Raw genomic sequence first — 15989 nt, forward strand, 5'->3', positions numbered from 1 at the left:
GGAATGGAGGGGCATTAGGAGGGAAAAGAGGTGATGATTTCAGCTGTGAGCGCTAATGAGATGGGGAGTCAATGAGGCAGAGAGGAGCGGAGGGCTGTCCAGAAGCCAGCAGCAGCAAAGGCCTTTTCACCTTTCCGGGATGGGAATGGGTAAACTGACCCAGCTCTGCATCAGAGGGTCTGGAAAAGAGCATCAAGGTAGAGGGGCACTGCTCAAGCCACAGGAGGTAAGATAGCACTGGAGAATGAATGACAAATGCCAGAGTCCCAGTCCCTCTATCTCAGGCTCTGTCCCAGCCCTCTCTTCCCCAGGGTCAGTCTCTCCAGCCACATGCCTGGGGCTGATAAGAGAGCACTCCAGTCAGGAAGATAAGCAATGTGTCGACTTCTGTCCCTGCTTTCCTCCATTGTTTTCCTTTATCTCGTTCTGCCTGTGCTGTCACATCCCTGTGCTTCAGACAGGTGTCCAGTGAGTGGCAGATACCTTTTTATCAGATCTTATTTCCATAATTGTTCCTCTTCCAAAATGTTTACTGCTAAGCCAATCCTGGACTTATCAATAGACTTGCACGGGACAGGATGAGGAAATAGAATCCTAATGAGATATTTATAATCACATTTTAAATGATAGCCTCAGGAGTATGTGGATGTCAGCCCATTTAGAGAATTTTGGAGAAATCCAGACATTAATTAGATAAGCCTTGCTAATGGGCTGATCAGTCCATTGAATATATCTTAATGTATCTTGTTGACAAGTCAGTGCTGTCGACAGTATTCAGTTTTATTTTAAATCCACAGCTATGGAGGACCTCTGTTGTTTATACTCAAATATTCAGACAGAAAAGAATTGACAAGAATTAGCTGTGTCCATGCCCTCTTCAGACAGCCATCACCTTTTGAATCCAGGGCAGTCACTCAGCAGAGTGTCCTATTTTCTCATTTTTGCCCTGTCTTTTGCCATCATCTGTCATTTGTCACTGGTAATATTATGAACGTTGGCATGTCGGGTGGATGTCATGATATGACTGATTCTCAGAACAACTGCGACAGAAAGAGGATTTTTACCTGCCTGAGTGTAATAAGCTGTTTTTGAATTGTTTTGGGTTGCAGTGTCATTTTAGCCGGCAAATATACTTTTAAACAGGTATGAAATTAATTAGTGTCCAATTTGCAAACTATACTTAGGATTTTTTAGAGGTATGTTTAAAGGAAGAGTATTAGATTGTTTGTTAAGAAATACCAAAATCCAAAGTAATCTCTGCAGTTAGAGACAATGCTCTGTGTGTGTGTGTGTGTGTGTCTGTGTGTGTGCATGTTCTTGTGCAGACACATGTGTGTGCATGTCAGGTTCCCAATATGGGTTTCCTGTTACTGAAGGATCTTTCGAGGTTCTTTAGCTACACAAACCATGTGTTTGAAAGGTCTTCATTTTCACTGAAAACCATCCTGGTATTCCATTTTATTCAGGGCATCCCAGATATTTCAATCAACTTTCCACTGGATTGGATATGGTTGGTTTAGCAGCGGACTGGCTGACATCAACAGCAAACACGAATATGTAAGTAGCTGAATGTGTTTTTTCTATAATCCAGGATAATTATTGGTGAGATTCCATAGTCTTTATTTCTTATGTAAAAATCACTTTTTATTCAGTAGACTCTCAAATAGTGATACAAATTTCAGAAGTATGCTCATAGTTGTTTATTTTTTAAAATCTTAAGTAGGGCCAGCAAGTGGCATGGTGGCTAAGGTACTGGACTCCCACATGGTCAATAGTGGTTTGAATCCCAGAACTGGTGGCTTGTTTTCTCACTTTCTCTCTCTCTCTCTCTTTCTCTCTCTCTCTCTCTCTCTCTCTGTCTCTCTCTCTCTATCTGCCTCTCTCTGGTGAGTTCATGTGCCCTGTAGCAAATTTTAAAAATAATAATGATATATAAAATTAAATAAATAATTTTTTAAGACCCAAATATCTTTTATCAATCAAACTATTTTTAAAAATTAAAACACAAAAAGAACTCTCTTGGCATTTTGAATCCATATTATGTACAATGTGAAAGAGAAATGGGACTAAATGTTGTCTTTTAAATAGAATTACTCTGCAGTGTTTTTTCTTTATTAATTATTGTGAACCACTCTTGTGCATTAAGTCAGTAATCGAAGCTTTCAGTTTTAGGGATGTAGAAAAATAAGCAAATATTTTGGAAGACGTTTTGGGAGTGATTTTCTCTGTTTAATATTATAATCATAACATTTGTGAATGTAAGATTTGAAAAAGGAAATAACAGGTCAGTGGATGTTATAAGGGTGAATTATTTCTAGAGTTATACACAGTGCTCATTTCTGCATTTCAGGTTTACCTATGAAATCGCTCCAGTGTTTGTGCTTTTGGAATATGTCACGCTAAAGAAAATGAGAGAAATCATTGGCTGGCCAGGGGGCTCTGGTGATGGGATATTTTCTCCTGGTATATGATTCTTCACTTTTCTTCTTATATCTTGAAAAGAAAGATTTCATATCTAGTTTATATTTTGATTAGATTACACAGGCTGTGTGTGGATCAAAAAGAATGGATACAATTAAAGACACGTGATCAAAGGGACCAGCAGTTAGTGTAATGGTTATGTCGCTGGACTCCCATGTAGTCTATTGCGGTTCAAGTCCCTGACCTGGTGGCTTAAACTCACGCCAGGCGCGTGCACGTGCATGCCTGAGATTCTGAGAGCAGAATAGAGGACAAGGGATTGTGACATGACCATGCCCCCCAGGAGCTGATTTCTCGCTTTCTGTCTCTCTGTCTGTCTCTGTCTTTCTGGCAAGCGCACACAACCTATAACAAAATCTCTCCAAAAAAGAAAAGACGCATGATCATTGAACATGCCTCCAAGTTAACTACCCTGTGTTTGAACCACAGTTATTTGTGGTCAAAGAGAGCAACATTAGAGATGGTATTTACCCAATACTTCTACTGTGACCCCACATGCAGGCTGTATAGATAACACAAAACAAAGCAGGATTGGAATTCACTCTCTGTTACTCTTCTTAGAATTAGTAAAAAGAGGAGACCCTCTTCATTTAATAAAACATTGCTGTTCAAGGGCGCATAACAGGCAAATTTCCTCATCAGAGTTCACTTTTCTTCTTATATCTTGAAAAGAAAGATTTCATATCTAGTTTATATTTTGATTAGATTACACAGGCTGTGTGTGGATCAAAAAGAATGGATACAATTAAAGACACGTGATCAAAGGGACCAGCAGTTAGTGTAATGGTTATGTCGCTGGACTCCCATGTAGTCTATTGCGGTTCAAGTCCCTGACCTGGTGGCTTAAACTCACGCCAGGCGCGTGCACGTGCATGCCTGAGATTCTGAGAGCAGAATAGAGGACAAGGGATTGTGACATGACCATGCCCCCCAGGAGCTGATTTCTCGCTTTCTGTCTCTCTGTCTGTCTCTGTCTTTCTGGCAAGCGCACACAACCTATAACAAAATCTCTCCAAAAAAGAAAAGACGCATGATCATTGAACATGCCTCCAAGTTAACTACCCTGTGTTTGAACCACAGTTATTTGTGGTCAAAGAGAGCAACATTAGAGATGGTATTTACCCAATACTTCTACTGTGACCCCACATGCAGGCTGTATAGATAACACAAAACAAAGCAGGATTGGAATTCACTCTCTGTTACTCTTCTTAGAATTAGTAAAAAGAGGAGACCCTCTTCATTTAATAAAACATTGCTGTTCAAGGGCGCATAACAGGCAAATTTCCTCATCAGAGCATGTGCACCACACTCGTCTGTGAAATAACAAGAATAATAAGCAGAGAAACTGATTTACACTAATTCCAAGGAGGGCAGTGAGGGCCTCAGGAAGATTGTTTCTAAGAGCTAAAAAAACAGAGGGTGATGATTTCTTCAAGAGGCTTCTCCTTGTTTCTCTTCTTTGTCATGCCACTTGACCTTGTCCATGTCGCCTTTCATTACCAGTCATTGCATCCTAAGCGCCATTATTTACACCTCTCCCAACCAAGAGAATCAACAGAAACCCGTGCCCTTGGTTCACGGGTCTGTGTGTGACCTTGGTTTGATGCAGAGAAGAAATAGAAATGGAGAAGGCAGTAGGAAGAGAGAGCCGCTGACCCGTGGAGAAGACCTGGTGTGCAGACCATACCTCATCAGTGGGAGGCTGGGGTTGTCTGCGCGCAGAGACAGGTCCCGCCTAGAAGCCAGAGCCACACCGGCTGCCGTGTTAGGCGTTGCAAAGGCCCCTTCCTGATTTCTCTTCGGCAGTTCTGGAAAGTGACTGAGGGAGAGAGGGAAAGAAAATAAAATGTGTAAAGAGAGGAAATGATGAACAAGCCACAGAGGCTTCAAGACCAGGGCTTACATTGAGCATATTTGCCTGTAAGCTCAGATGTGCTATTTTATTTTGTTTTGAAATATACAGCACAACTTTTCAGGTGCTGAAGGAAAAAGAATTAGTTAAATGGGAGGGAGAATTAAAAGTCACCGAACACCAGCTGTGATGAAGTGTAAGCTTCCCTTGGAAAAATCATCCCCATTGAGGAGCTTTGTTGTCATTGCCTGAAACCAATGCTTTGAAGTTGTTTTTCACAAGGAACTCGGGAGAGTTAGCAGAGTGACCTTTATGTCCACCCTTACCTTCCTCCCTTATCTGACTGTTATAGAGTTGAGCTGTCCCCAAGAGGAACAAAGAGCATCCTGGGCTCTACTTTAATGGTCCCAGAACTGGAAGAGAACTCCAGCTGACTCCGAACATTCAACCGATTTGACTAGAGGCCAGGCCTAATTAACCTGGCTGGTCTTGGAACCTACATGCCTCAGAAAACATACTCCCAGAAAAAAAAGTCCTTCAACAGTTCTGCTTAGGCTAGGGCTGTGGATTTAGGTCCTGCCCCTCCACCCTCATGGATGGTGGGGAATTGCCCACCATCATAAGGCCTACACCTTGGAGCCTGAAGCCCCATATGTTCTCACCCCAAGATAGAACCCATAGATCCCGTGCTACAGTGTAATAGTGTAGAGCTTGTAAAGTCAAGAAGGGGCAATGGAGAAGGCAACTGGCAACCTGTTTCTGCTCTACCTTCTGCAGGGCGTCACAGGTGAGATGGCTCATGGCAACCTTACTAGCTAACACACGCTTCACCAGGCCACATCTAGCCTTGCTCCCGGGATAATAGGTCTTAAGACCAAAGGGGCAGGCATAGGGAAAATTTCACAGCCATGTGACTGTGGTCTAGTGTCCACTCCCAGGGACTAAATGTCAAGAGTTAGGTCCATGATCTGAATACACACAGCAGGATAGTTTGCCCTCTACCTCCCCACAACATCCAGAGGCCTCATGCTTTGTGGCAAGTTCTTTAGGACTCTTAGAAATCTGCTTAAGCAGCATCACCTATGCCTGAGAATCAGCGGGAACAGAGCACTCCTCACTGCTCAATGGGTCCTGAAGAGCAAAGGATGAGGGGGGAAAGCTCAGCTTAGTCACAGACCTTTCCCTATCACAAGAAATAAGAGCATGAAGAGTTCGTGCATCTGCCCTCACGCCTGTGTTGCACGAAGCTGTCTGCTCTGTCCAGAGTCCGGAAGCCTTTTCATTTTTCTCAGGGCTGCAGAGCCTTTAGCTGGAGGGTGGCTGAGCTGAGCTGCAGAATGAGGAGGGGGAGGGCAGAGCTGGATACCTCTGGGATAACTGCAAGTTGAGGAGCACTTTCTTCATGTATGTCCCCTCCCCTTTTCTCTTCCTTCCCTCCCCCCACACCCCAGCTCTTGGAGAAGAAGTAGAACTATTGCTCTTAACCACAGGCTGTTTTGCCTCCTTCCCCTGTAAGGAACACAAGGCGTTCTGTAAACATTTTGGTTGCTGTAACTGGGCAGGGAGGGTGCCACTGGCATCTGGTGGATAGAGATCAGAGATGCCTACAATGCCAGAGACCGCCCTCCCACAAAGAACTGTGTAGCCTGTCAATTGTGTCAGTATTAAGAAACCCTGAACTGGGGTGAAAGTTCTTTCAAACACTGACCCCTTGTCCAGCATCCTACAGTCAGCCTTTTAGATAGGGTAACTACTCATAGCAGGCGTGACCTGGTTTCTGCTTGCCCTGTGTCTCCAGGGCCCAGAAAGGTAGGAACTGCCCTCATTCTGACTGCTAAGGAAGCCAGAATCTGGGTGAGGACTGCCCCATGCCAGGCAGCCTGCTTGGGTCAGAGCCCAGGGCTCGTCAGGCAAAGTCACAGCCTCACAGAGACCATTCCACTTGGCATGGAGCCCTCCTGTCCTCAGCCACCAGGATGGAAGGCAACTCATAGCACTCACATCAGGACAGGGCCTAGGGGTGTCTCCTTTCTGGTGGGTGGGGAGGTAGTACCTTACTCTGCCTCTTAGCCTTATACTTCCATGCCAGCATGTTCGTTTGCTTTCATTGCAGTCTTTTCCTGGGTAGCAAAGAATTCCAAGCTTGGAGAAAGCTCACCTTTCTTTGCTTGTTATGTGAAATTCTACTTATAAGATACCAATCTTTTTTTTTTTCTTTTTTTTGAGAGGGTTTTTTTTTTTTTTTCTATAGGGCACGTGCGCTCGCCAGAAAGACAGAGAAAGACAGAGAGATAGAAAGCGAGAAATCACCCCCCCCAGGAGGGATGGCCACACCGTAATCCCTTCTCCTCCATTCTCCTCTTGGGATCTTGGGCATGCATACACATGCACCCGGCATGAGTTTTAAGCCACCAGGTCCGGGACGTGAACCGCGGTCAACTGCATGGGAGTCCAGCAACATAGCCATTACGCTAACTGCTAGTCCCAAGATACCAATCTTGATACCAGTTAGTGGTGTGGTAGTTAAGGTGACTGGATCCCATGTGACCACCTGCACAGTTCAAGTCCCAGATTCCAGCAACTTGAAAAACATACATGTGCATGTGAGCTCAAAAATCCGGAAAGGAGAACAAAGAAGGATTGTGATGTTCCCCATGGGGGGAGGCGCATTCTCATTTTGCCTTTTTCTTCCTCTCTCTGTTTGGTAAGAGAATGGGCAAATTAAGAGAAGTAAATAAATAATTTTTTAAGATACAAATCTTACTTGTAAGATCTCTCTGACAATCTTAGTGCAACACAGAAGTCATTCAAGGGATTAAAATTCTCTTAGTTGTGTGTTTTCTTAAAATTATGAAGTAGAATTTAACTAAATTGATTATATTTTAATGTCTTTGAGAAAGAAGAACTGTTTTAGGCAAATGAATGGATGATACGATGAAATGGACTTCGATGTTTATCTTGCATTCTCTAAGAATTGCTGATTAATGGCCAACACTGCTCACAGCAGAAGATTTATCTCAATCCAAGTGCAAGGCATTGCGTGAACTGAAATGACAATAACTGTACTCCACTGGGATACAGAGGATTTTATAGGCCTAAAACAGAATGACCAGTCCACAAGCTGGGGAAAAAAGGCAAAAAATTATCTTCTAAAAAGCCTCTTCAAAGGACTCCCAACGGGAGCAGAGTCAACTGTAAATCTTAGTGACCAGGATGGAATGTGGAAGGATCCATCCACCCTATGGTTGGACCCTAGGTGCCTTCTCCAAACCTTCTTAGCTAGTGCCTTTGCATTACAAGGTTCAGTTCAAAGGACAGCCAATCAGGTTTTCTCCTGTGTCCAAGGAGGATTCCAGGTCAGGGGAAGTTAGGAATGTTGCTTGCATGTGAAGTGATGTTGATTATGAGCAGAAAAGGTGATGGTCTGTCTGTGCCCTTTAGGTGGCGCCATATCTAACATGTATGCCATGCTGATCGCGCGCTTTAAGATGTTCCCAGAAGTCAAGGAGAAAGGAATGGCTGCCGTTCCCAGGCTTATTGCCTTCACATCTGAACACGTATGTGTTTCTGTTTTTCCAAAGTTTATGGCTATATATTGTAAAGTTGGCAATACTTTCTGGAAGACATTTCTCAGGAGAGAATGAGGAGAGAGAACCACCAAGTGGTGTCATGGAATGTCCTCTTTTTTGCTTTGTGATTCTGGAAATCCTCAGAGTTGAGGTAGAAAGTGTTTGCCTCTAGATTTTACCCTTCACCCTTCTACAGTGTTGGGGCATCAGCGATCATCTGACTGAATTTTTAAGCAAAAAGACTGTACCTACAGGACACTTCGGAGTTGTGATCACACATGCCCAAAATCCATGGTCTAAACAAGTTCATAGTCACTCTGTTGGCTCTCTTCCTTCCCTCCTCCAACACATAACATTACAGTACAAGACCTGCCACAGCACTTTTCTTCAAGTGGTGTGTGTGTGTGCATGTGTGTATGTGTCTGTGTGTGTGCGTGTGTGTGTGTGGTATCTGAGTGTTTGTGTGTATTCAGAACAAGGGAACGAAAGGCAAGTATAGCTCGTAAGTTAGCAAAGACAGTGGACTATCATTAGCCATGGAATTAAAAAAGAAGTTACTGACTACTTGTAAACAAATTACCTTAAGGATTTGGTTTTCGGTCATGTTTCAGGGTTCTTTTTAAAGGTCCTTCCTCAACCTGTAGGGGGGTCAAATTTAGCAGAGGAGACCACAGCCTAGAATTACCTAATATTTTATCTTTCTATATCTGCTGAAAAAAATTATCATGAACAATCACCTAAAACAGCATGAATTCATTATCTTATGGTTCTGAAGATTAGGAATGTAAAATGGGAAAAGCAAGGCTGCTTTCTGGGTGCTCCCCAGGAGAATCCATTTCCATGCCTTTCCCAGCTTCTAGGAGCTATTTGCATTTCTTAGTTCATGGCCCACCCGTTCCTCCATCTTCAACACTAGGAACATCTCCAAATCTCCCTTTCTCTGACCTGAGCTTCTGCCACCACACTTCTTCCCCTGACTCTGACTCATTCCACGTAAGGACTCTTGTGACGACACTGGGCCTCCTCAGATAATCCAGGACAATCTCCTTTACTTAATCACATCTGCACAGTTCCTTTTGCCCTGTAAGCCTGTAAACTCACAGGTTTCAGAGAAGAGGTTGTGGACATCTTTGAGGAGGAGTCATTATTCAGCCCACCACATGGAGTCCCCCTTCATGAGACAACTCACTTCTCAGCTTTTCCAAGGGTAGAAAAATGGTATCATTGTTCTTGCCAATTGTTATTTCTCTAAAATGGATTTGGACCCTTAATTAGTGCCACTATATTCTAAGCCCCAGAAAGCCCAGGTGATCTTATTTCAAACATCTTTTTCTTTTTGCTTTCAAATACTTTCTACAGGCTAAAATGAGGCAAGTCCAGCAATAAGATGCCCTGCGATTTCTATTGGGTATCTCCAATTCCAACATGAGTGTCTCAGCTTCACACTTGACATAAATTATCTTAGCCTCAGGGGCCTGCAGATGACGTAGCAGTTATGTCACTGGACTCCCTCATGGTTGACTGCTATTCGAATCCTGGACCCAGTGTCTTGAAGAAAAATATTTTCTTAGCTTTGCCCAGAAATCCCAGGCCATGGGTTCCAAAAATAACTGCTATGCTTTCTTTATCTGATGTAACTTTGGAGTCAACTTTGTTTCTAAGAGACAGAACAACAATTTGGCTACACAACAACCATTTGCTTCTCTCTCTGCCTTTCCATCAATGCACATAATTTTTCTTAAAAAGAATTATTTTATTTAACTTTATTTATTTATTTTTAAATTTTGACCAGAGAGGGACAGAGAGAATGCACAGAGAGAAGGGAAGAGAGAGAGAGAGAGAGAGAGAGCAAGCAAGCCACCAGGTCTAGAATTCAAACTGTGGTCGACCATGTAGGAGTCCAGCACCCTTAACCACCACATCACCTGCCAGCTGTGAATGCATATAATTTTAATGATTATTTGACTCAGGAACTTTTCTTAACTATAGGCTTATCATTTTTGGCAGGTGAGCTGTTGCTTGGATATATAATATACTTTATGTATGATTATTATTTGATATTCCTGTCTTCTTGAAGACTTGACCCAAACCATTCTAAACAGATGAACTCTTAGAACTAAGTCCTGCCCTTGAAGCTCCAGGTTAAGAGGTACCATGTCCCCATCTCTGGTTCCTTCTGGGAGGACTAGAGCCCTCAGGCTGGTATATTCCATTCATCACTTAGTGTAGTTCCTGCTGTCCTCGACAACCACATCTTCCCTTTCTCTTTTTGGATTTTACAATCACGTTGTCTCCCCAGCTCCAGAAATAGATTTCCACAGGCTGAAGAAAGGGCATTAGCCAGTCATTTCTCAACTGCCTTTTCTCTGGGCTAAACAGTGTCAATCTTTGCACAGAGTTTTCTGATTCACTTGGCATACAGGGAGAAAGGATGGCAGAGGGCTGCTATAGTGGTCCAGGGAGAGACAGGAGGCCAGGGGCTGAGAAAGAAGCTACTTCATGCTCTTTGAGAGGTTTCCAAGGCTAAGATTCTCAGATAATTACATGGTAGACTTATGAAACATTTGCCTCAGTGCCTGGGACACAGGAAGCTCTACAGAAATATTAGGTCATTTTTATGTGCAGTAAAAACGATAACATTTTAGGGACCAACAGATGGCATAATGGCTATGTCACCGGGCTCCCACAGAGTTGACTACAGTTCAAGTCCTGGACCTGGCAACTTAAACTCACACTGGGCGTGTGTGCGTGCATGCCCAAGATCCCAAGAGGAGAATGGAGGAGAAGGGATTGCAGCATGGCCATCCCCCCGGGGGTTGATTTCTCACTTTCTGTCTCTCTGTCTCTTCAGTGAGTACACGTGTCCTATAGCAAAATTCTCTCAAAAAAAAAAAAAAAAGAAAATAATAACGCTTTATAGATGAAGAAACCAAGCCCCGGAGATGGCAGATGCTTTGCCCAGGGTGTCACAGCAGTCGATGGCAAAGCCAAATCCAGAGCCTCTGTTTCCCAAGAGCCCCAACACTGCTCTGTCAGCTGCTGGGATGGATGGCCCAAACACCATTCTCTAGTTTTCCTAAATTCAATTGTAGCATCTTTTCTCAAATCCCATTTTCCCTATTTTGGTTATTCTAGTGCTAATGCAATTTCCTGAGTTTTCAACCAGGTCAAGTAATTGTCTCTTTTTTCTGTTCCGAATCTGAATTAATAACTTGGCACATTGAGAGCCACAGAATGGAACTGATGTTGGGAGGCTACGTAGTCCGTGTCCAACCAGAAACGTCACGCACTCAGGAAGGGAAAAAGGGGGTGTTCAGCTTGTTTTCTGCATGACGCTGCTCTTTCTCTCCTCCCCCTCTGCTGCTGCACCCCACCAAGCTACCCCCCTCTCTTCTGCCCACCAACACAGGTCAGGGCAGCAGGCCATGAAATTTTTGTTTGTTTGAATCAACTCTTGTAAATGTCAAGTAGGACTAAATTAAACAAACAGCATTGCTGTGAAAAGTATTAGAAAAAGTAACTAAATTACTGAAACGAAGCAAGCTGGCATTTAAGCAATAAGTAAAGAATAGGTTACTGTCTTCCAAATATAGAATTGCAAAATCTCAGAACTGGAATGGATCTTAAAAATCATTTGGTTCTGGGACCAGCAGATGGCATAGTGGTTATGTTGCTGGATACCCACATAGCAGACAGCAGTTCGAGTCCTGGGACCTGTGTCTTAAAACTCACGCCAGGCACTTGTGTGTGCATGCCCCAAATCCCAAGAGGAGAGTGGAGGAGAAAAAACTGTGGTGTGGCCATCCCCCTGGAAGTGATTTCTTGCTTTCTGTCTCTCTGGCAAGTGCATGTACCCTATAGCAAAAAAAAAATTAAAAATCTCTCTAAAAAAAGAAAAATCATTTGGTTCAATACTTAACCTTTGGTGGAATCTCACCATCTTCCCCAAATCTTCAGTGTCAGAAAGACTTAGTAAAAATTAATATGATGAATTTGGGGAACATTTCTTAAGAGTAGGCCCCAGCTCAATAATTCACATCTCTAGCTCTGAATCCTTTAAAAGCCTAGACTGTGACCAGTTTCCTCTTATTTCCTCCTGCGACTCAAGCTCTTCCAGAAATAGCCTCCACGAAACGGCACGGACTCATCTAGGAATAATGCTCTGTACCATCATGACAGACACCGGGATCCTTTACACAAGTGACCGTAGCTCACGCTGCCTTTCACATGCCAAGCCTGGGTCTTGTCTAACTCTCCTGGAACCAGCCACCAATGGTCTGCTGAGGCCCTCATGGCCTTGGCCCACTTCGGTGGAGAGATCATTCTCATAATCGCTTTAGAAAATGAATTTTATGTAATATCCCTATTTGAGAGAGAGTTCCCGTTCAAAAATTAAATCTCTTTAAAACAAAAAAAGAACAGTGATTTGGGCAGCCTGGAGAAAGACGACTCCCATGACAAAACGTAATGCTCCCCAACAGGCAGAAACAGCCCACACGACTGGTAGTACTTGAAATCCTGAGCTAAATCAGTCTACGTTTGGCCCCCTGCTCCACCTCCGCATTCAGACCTTCTTTTTGTCTCAGGGCCCGCTTCACTTCCGTGTCATTTTCTCCTCTACTCAGTCCCATCAAAACCTAATTCAATCTCTTCAAAACCCACTGTCTGGAAAGACTCTGAAAGCCACACTGAAGTTTCAGGGAACAGTAAAACCAAAGCATTGCCTCTCCTGAGAGTAGTTCTGTCACAACAGGAGGCACAGGGATGAGGCTGAGGCAGTTTCAGTCGCTGGGCAGTGAGAAGTCTCCTTGGTCGCTTCCTTCCTCAGTCAGTGATGCTGTGTGCCACTCACGGCCACAGCCTGGGGAGACAGCAGGGAACACACCCAGTGCCTGCTCCCGGGAGCGCATGTTGCCCTGGGGAAGGAAGGAGAGAGGCAAGGTCTGCAGGGGCCCAGGTGGCTCGCTCACGCCTTTTCCCAGGGCCAGGCTGGAAGTGGCTAGATGTTTTTCTTCAGGACAGTGGATGTAGCCATGAGCTCTGAAATTGACTAGAAGTGGTGACATGCTTAACCGTGCCACCTCCTGGGACATGGCTTTCCGTGTCCTCCTTGTCTATAGCATGGGGATTATGATACCGAGTTTACAGGTATCAGGTGGATGAAGTGAGATGATGTATGTGCAGTGTACAACATAGCATGTGGCTTGTTTTTGGTTTTTTGGGTTTTTTTGGAGAGGTTTTTGCTATAGGGCGTGTGCACTCACCAGAAAGACAGAGAGACAGAAATCACCCACTGGGGTGATGGCCAAGCCACCATCCCTTCTCCTCCATTCTCCTCTTGGGATCTTGGGCACACACGCACACATGCTCAGTGTGAGTTTAAGCCACCTGGTTCAGGACTTGAACCACAGTCAACTACATGGGAGCCCAGCGATATAGCCATTACACCAACTGCTGGTGTCAGCACATGGCTCTTGGTGAGCACTCCGCACATGCTTATACCATCACTTACAATCCTTGTCCCACCTGGACAAAGAGCCAAACCCATCCAGGAGGCAAGAGGGAGGCAACAGGATGAGTGAGTCAGGGGGCTTGTCTGGGGGAAAATGCCTTCCTTAAGATGGATGTGGTCCCTCTCCCCAAATACCAGAGAAATACTCAAAGATCCTCAGCTAGAGAAAGTTTAGGTCCCCTATTTTACTTGTAAAGGGACCAACAGTTAGTGTAATGGCTATGTCATTGAACTCCCATGTAGTCGACCATGGTTCAAGTCCCAGATCCAGTGGCTTAAACTCACACCAGGCATATGTGCATGCATGCTCAGGATCCCAAGAGGAGAGTGGCAGAGAAGGGATTGTGGTGTGACCATCGCCCCTGGGGGGTGATTCTCTTCTGTCTCTCTGGCGAGCACACACGCCCTGTAGCAAAAACCTCTCCAAAAAAAAAAAAAAAACTATTTTACTTTTATAAATTCCAGATTTCCTTATATACTCCTTATGATGTATATTCATGTATCTAAGAAATAAAGTGAATTGACATTAATGTTGTTTGAAGACGTCAAAATGCTGCTTGAGGTAACTAGAGAGACCTAAGAATGGTATCACGTTAGGTCAGAGGCTAGGAGAACAGGAAGGGCCACGTCTCTGTAAGTACCTACATCTCTGCAAGTACCTAAGTCTCTGTAAGTACCTAGGTCTCTGTAAGTACCTAGGTCTCTGTAGGTACCTACGTCTCTGTAGGTACCTACGGCTCTGTAGGTACCTAGGTCCCTGTAAGTACCTAGGTCCCTGTAAGTACCTAGGTCTCTGTAGGTACCTAGGTCTCTGTAGGTACCTAGGTCTCTGTAAGTACCCAGGTCTCTGTAGATACCCACATCTCTGTAGGTACCCATGTCTCTGTAGGTACCTAGGTCTCTGTAAATACCTACATCTCTGTAGGTACCTAGGCCTCTGTAGGTACCTACAGCTCTGTAGGTACCTAGGTCTCTGTAGGTACCTACGTCTCTGTAAGTACCTAGGTCTCTGTAGGTACCTAGGTCTCTGTAGGTACCTAGGTCTCTGTAAATACCCACGTCTCTGTAAGTACCCACATCTCTGTAAGTACCTAGGTCTCTGTAAGTACCCAGGTCTCTGTAAGTACCTACATCTCTGTAAGCATCTACGTCTCTGTAAGTACCTACGTCTCTGTAAGTACCTAGGTCTCTGTAAGTATCCATGTCTGTAAGTACCTATGTCTCTGTAAGTATCTACATCTCTGTAAGTACCCAGGTCTCTGTAAGTACCCAGGTCTTTGTAAGTACCTACGTCTCTGTAAGTACCTAGGTCTCTGTAGGTACCTAGGTCTCTGTAAGTACCCATGTCTCTGTAAGTACCTATGTCTCTGTAAGTACCTACCGAGGGCTAGACAAACCACAGGCACGTCACGTACAATGCCTGCAGTTGGAGCAAGGAGGCAATGGTTCAGGATGAGAAAGTAACTGACATTGATAGAGCCAGGTGTCAAACTGAGGTTGTTGGCCTCCAATGACTTCTTTCCCTTACACATTTTCACTCTCTTGTCTCAGAATTCCAAAATGATGAGAATAACAGTTGTCCACAGAGTGGCCCAAATTACTGAATATACACTCAGTACCCATGTTTGCTTCTGTTACCAAATATCATCCTGGGATGTCTTTTCATGTTAATCTTTTAACACATATTTAAGATACAAGTTCATAAGGCAGTGACTTTAAAGTACTAGTTAGAATTGAGTGTGGGGGCAGCAGGTGGCAAAATGGGTAAGGCACTGGACTCCCACACGGCTGATGTAGTTCTAGTCCTGGACCTCAAGGCTTGAAAATTATGCCAGGCACATGTGTGTGTTCCCAGAATCCCAGGTGGAGAATGGAGGAGAAGGGATTGTGGCATGGCCATTCTCTTGTGGATTTCTCACCTTCCCTCTCACTGTCTCTATCTGGAGCATGCATGTACCCTATGACAAACAAATAAACAAACAAAAGAATTGAATGTGAATTTAAAAAAAGCCACTTTACAGAAATTACTTGTATGCAGATCCACATCACCTCTGAATCATATGAAGTGTTTATGGCTGGGTGAATCCTTTCCCCTCCAAATCCCATTTAGAATTCAATCAGGCAGTCTCAGTCTAAGCTTATCTGTAAATCAGATGCTGTAGAAAGGACAAGGCTGTTTTAGGCCAGTTGATAGCAGAAGCAAGAACAGAAGCTACCAGTCTTCCTAAGGCAGAGGCCATCATGTCCTCCAAATCTTTGGAGACAAGCTAATGGGTATGTGAGAGGTGCAAACGAGGAGGACAAGGGACTACTGCTGTTGCTGTAGCCACTGAGGGAGCAGGGGGAGGGCATGGGAGAGTGTCAAAGCCCCCAAGGCTTGTGAAAAGATCAAAGAAGTCATTCCAGCTCATTCATAAGCTGGGCTTTCAGATCTGCTGTTGGAGGTCTTGTTGTGTAATGATCTCCATTCGCTTCTTTTCCTGGTTCCTCTGCACACTCCCATGTACTCCACCCATGTGGGAAGGAATATCGAGTTCAAGATAATTGGCAGATCTTAGAGCTGGAAGAAAGAACA

The 15989-nt window shown here is 44.1% G+C and overlaps 1 protein-coding gene across 1 annotated transcript in view; it reads left to right on the plus strand.

Annotated features, from left to right (window-relative positions):
- GAD2 (glutamate decarboxylase 2) overlaps positions 1-15989 on the plus strand; it is a 103021-nt gene that overhangs the window by 6504 nt on the left and 80528 nt on the right. The window contains exons 5-7 of the mRNA XM_006139728.2: positions 1467-1557; positions 2351-2463; positions 7775-7890. Of these exons, the coding sequence (XP_006139790.1) occupies positions 1467-1557; positions 2351-2463; positions 7775-7890 (320 nt within the window). The remainder of the gene's footprint in view (positions 1-1466; positions 1558-2350; positions 2464-7774; positions 7891-15989) is intronic.

The sequence above is a fragment of the Tupaia chinensis genome, unplaced genomic scaffold (assembly GCF_000334495.1).
Source record: "Tupaia chinensis unplaced genomic scaffold, TupChi_1.0 Scaffold000001_1, whole genome shotgun sequence".
NCBI classification, from domain to species: domain Eukaryota; kingdom Metazoa; phylum Chordata; class Mammalia; order Scandentia; family Tupaiidae; genus Tupaia; species Tupaia belangeri.